The sequence below is a fragment of the Mesocricetus auratus genome, unplaced genomic scaffold (assembly GCF_017639785.1).
Source record: "Mesocricetus auratus isolate SY011 unplaced genomic scaffold, BCM_Maur_2.0 Super-Scaffold_100010, whole genome shotgun sequence".
In the NCBI taxonomy this organism is placed as follows: domain Eukaryota; kingdom Metazoa; phylum Chordata; class Mammalia; order Rodentia; family Cricetidae; genus Mesocricetus; species Mesocricetus auratus.
In genome coordinates, this window is record NW_024429194.1 from 64,148,204 (window position 1) to 64,152,434 (window position 4,231).

At 50.0% G+C, this 4,231-nt stretch overlaps 1 protein-coding gene across 1 annotated transcript; it reads left to right on the plus strand.

Annotated features, from left to right (window-relative positions):
- LOC101834250 (keratin, type II cytoskeletal 6A) lies at positions 1-3,876 on the plus strand. Its single transcript, XM_040752782.1, has 9 exons — positions 1-522; positions 1,033-1,247; positions 1,560-1,620; positions 1,769-1,864; positions 2,096-2,260; positions 2,682-2,807; positions 2,952-3,172; positions 3,384-3,418; positions 3,521-3,876. The coding sequence occupies exons 1-9, from the start codon at positions 49-51 to the stop codon at positions 3,751-3,753; spliced, it is 1,626 nt and encodes a 541-aa protein (XP_040608716.1). The 5' UTR covers positions 1-48; the 3' UTR covers positions 3,754-3,876.
- Positions 3,877-4,231: the final 355 nt, after the last annotated feature.

Here is a 4,231-nt window from a genome sequence, read left to right on the forward strand (position 1 = left end):
TCTGCCCTGCATTACCTCCACTTCACAGACTTCTCATCTCCAGGAACCATGTCTACCAAAACCACCATCAGGAGTCAAACCAGCCACCGTGGCTTCAGTGCCAGCTCAGCCAGAGTGCCAGGGCTCAACCGTTCTGGCTTCAGCAGTGTGTCTGTGTGCCGCTCCCGGGGCAGTGGTGGCTCTGGGGCTATGTGTGGAGGATCTGGCTTTGGCAGCAGGAGCCTCTATGGTGTGGGGAGCTCCAAGAGGATCTCCATCAGAGGCGGCAGCTGCAGCATTGGAGGAGGCTATGGCAGCCGAGTTGGAGGAGGCTTCAGCTTTGGAGGAGCCAGCAGTGGCTTTGGCTTCGGTGGTGGAGCTGGCTTTGGTGGTGGCTATGGAGGCATCCAAGAGGTCACCGTGAACCAGAGCCTCCTCACCCCTCTGAACCTGCAAATCGACCCCACCATCCAGCGCATGAGGACCGAGGAGCGTGAGCAGATCAAGACCCTCAACAACAAGTTCGCCTCCTTCATCGACAAGGTGAGGCTGGTTCTTCCTAGAGCAGCCTATGCGAGAGCAGCTCTGGAGGAATGCCAAGGCAGCGGTGGAGGGAAGATATTCTAGGCTTTGCACAAACAGTGCCATGGTTTCTGGTTGACTCTGTCCTAGCAGCTGGTGTTCAGAGACAAAGTTCTCTCCTCCAGAGGTGGCCCCATAAGGGTGTCTGACTCAGATGAGCTGAGATGAGTTCAGGCCTCACCTTGCAGATGACAGTACTGAGGGAGATGTGTCCAAGGGCAGTTTGGGAGCCATCCCAGCCACACTAAACTGAACCACAACCAGCATGCCTCCTCTAGGCTGCCTATGCCCGGCCAGAGAGCTCTGCCTTCCTCAGAGGGGTGATGTGGCAGCTTCACTCTGGACGGTCTCCCTCACACTCAGGTCTAGGCACTGCATAGACTGTTTAGGAAGACAGCCTGAGACAGATGTCACACTAGTGAAGGGTCACTGAATGAAAGTCAACTTTCTGCTCACACTCTGCCCATTCAGGTGCAATTTCTGGAACAACAGAATAAAGTCTTGGACACCAAGTGGACCCTGCTGCAGGAACAGGGCACAAAGACAGTGAGACAGAACTTTGAGCCATGGATTGAACAATATATTAATAAGCTCCAAAGACAGCTGGATGGTGTCCTGGCAGAAAGGGGTCGCCTGGACTCAGAGCTGAGAAACGTGCAGGATACAGTTGAGGACTACAAGAACAAGTGAGTTAAAAAGAAAGAGAAGACAAATTCAGGATATCAAAGATCATGATAATGGAGACTCAAATTTGGACATGGTCTCTATAAATTGAAGTAGCCAGGCCATAAATGTAAAATGACATTTTATTGCCAAAGAGCAACAGACTAAAATTTTGGAGAGTCATGGGAGGCTTGGGGAGAGAAAAAGAAATGAACTATTCAATAACAACAGAATCAACTCTAGTGTGCCATTTATGGACACTGGGACTGGGTCAGAGGCTGCATTTGATGCCATCTGCTCACTGGCTACAATGTGCTACGCCCTCCCTCTCATAGATATGAAGATGAAACCAACAATCGTACTGCATCAGAGAATGAATTTGTGACCCTGAAGAAGGTGAGGTGACTAAGTCACAGGGATGGCTTCTCTGATGATGGAAAGAAATGATTTGCATGTCTGGTGCATTCTGGAGCATGATAACTGGGGAGGTGGAGGAAAATAGACAGAGCAAGAGAACTAGCCTTATTCCTTGTTGTTTCCTCAGAATGTAGATACAGCCTACATGAATAAGGTTGAACTGCAAGCCAAGGCAGACAGTCTGGCAGATGAGATCAACTTCCTGAGAGCTCTCCATGATGCAGTAAGTCACCCCTGTATCTCTCTGCCTCTGTCTCTCTGTCCCTGTCTCTCTGTCTCTGTCTTTCTCTCTCTGTCTCTGTCTCTGTCTCTGTCTCTCTCTCTCTCTCTCCTTCTCTCTCTTACACTCTATCCCCATTCCCATTACTTTCCCCTGAGAAAGCTGAGAGTGGGATGTTGGGAACATCTGAAATCCTCACATCCAAAGCTGATGTTGCCTCATTCTGTTCTGTAGGAACTGTCTCAGATGCAAACTCATATCTCAGACACGTCTGTGGTCCTCTCCATGAACAACAACCGCAGCCTGGACCTGGACAGCATCATTGCTGAGGTTAAGGCCCAATACGAGGAGATTGCTCAGAGGAGCCAGGCTGAGGCTGAGTCCTGGTACCAGACAAAAGTGAGTATTGAATTAGAGGCTGATGAGGAATACCTGGGACCCACAATGAATTCCATTATCCTCAGACTTCATTGGAGTAGAGCTCTACTAAGAAGAAAAAGGGGTCCTGTTATTGCAAATGAACCTTGTACTTGCATTATAGAATTACATTGTAATTCAAGGATCAAAAGAACCCAGAGTAAAAGAAAGTTGCGATAAATGGGGTCCATGCTCTCCTTGCATGAGCTGTACTGGGAAAAATGGTCCCCAGGAGATTACACAGAACATTTTCAGTTCCCAAGAGAGCTATGCAGTCCATGTTCTCTTAAAGATTCTCCTGAGGAAAAGTCATGACACCAATGATAGGGCAGCTCATCTAGAAGTGAATTTGCTTTTGCATGCAAAAAAACACACTAATGTTATCTCTTCAACTGACCTTCAGTATGGGGAGCTGCAGGTCACAGCAGGAAGACACGGAGTTGACCTGCGCAACACCAAGCAGGAGATCGCAGAGATCAACCGCATGATCCAGAGGCTGAGATCTGAGATCGAGCACATCAAGAAGAAGGTGGGATAGACAGGAAATGTCAGAGATTGGTGTCCTTTGTTTTCTGTTCTCTAGACTCTTGCTTACTGGGAGCAAAGATCTGGTGCTCAGTCTCTTGAGAGAACCACTATGCAAGTTTATATTTCTTGCTCTCTCTCTGCCCAGTGTGCCAACCTGCAGGCTGCCATCGATGAGGCTGAGCAGCGTGGGGAAACAGCCTTCAGAGTTGCCAGAGACAGTCTAGAAGGGCTGGAGGATGCCCAGCAGAAGGCCAAACAGGACATGGCCAGGCTGCTGAAGGATTACCAGGAGGTCCTGGATGTCAAGCTGGGCCTTGATGTGGAGATCGCCACCTACAGAACCCTGCTGGAAGGAGAGGAGGGCAGGTGAGTGCTGACCCCTCCTCTAGTCCTTGAGGAAACCTCCATGTTTCTAGGCACTGAGCACAAGTTGAGGGAGCACTAGCTGTGGCCACAATGGTTACCTTCAGGAACCACTAGACCAGAGGATTCTCTGTCAACTGTCACCAGACTGAGGATTACCATAGGGACTGAGGTCTTGTCTCCTGAGTTCTTATCTACCCTGTTCCTCTTCCAGGCTGAATGGTGAAGGCGTTGGACCAGTCAACATCTGTAAGTACTATGCTTGCCCACTTGCCCGACCCCTGCCTTGTGCCTGTCTCACTGGACAGCGTGGGCTCACCGTGACCCTTGTCCCCTCTGCCTCCCTCACAGCTGTGGTGCAGTCCACCGTGTCCAGCGGCTATGACAGTGCAGGTGGTGCCAGCGGCAGCTTGGGCCTGGGAGGAGGCAGCAGCTACTCCTACAGCAGCAGCCATGGCCTTGGAGGTGGCTTCAGTTCTGGCAGTGGCAGAGGCATCAGTGGTGGCCTCAGCTCCTCTGGTGGCAGCTCTTCCACCATCAAGTACACCACCACCTCCTCCAGCAGGAAGAGCTACAGGCACTGAGTCCCTGCCACCAGAGCCTGTCCCTGATCCCAGCTCCCCTGGCTGCAGAGCCCTGTGCTCAGGGGCTGTCCTTGCTGACCTTAGACCTCTGCTCTCTGGTTAGGACTGAGGAGTTGAGTTCTCGTTCCTCCTCTCCACATATGTTTATCAAGCCCCTTTGTTCTTCAGAATGCTGATCTCTAACTTCACATGATGATCCATCATAACTTGTCACTCACTATGTCACTTAATCAACAAATGTTTGCTTCTAATGCTCTACCTTTTTGGCTACATATGTCAACAAAATTATTTCTGCCCATTTCATGCTGAGAATCCCTCCCTGGGTTCCAGTTTTGTGAATCTCCTTGGCAGAAGCGAGTGGCCAACTGAGTGATTCAAAGAACTCTCCACGTGATGTTTTCTCAGCTCTTTGCTTCTTGTAACTCCCAAATAAAGCAGATTTAGAAAATGGCGTATGGCATATTCTGGCTTTTTAAGT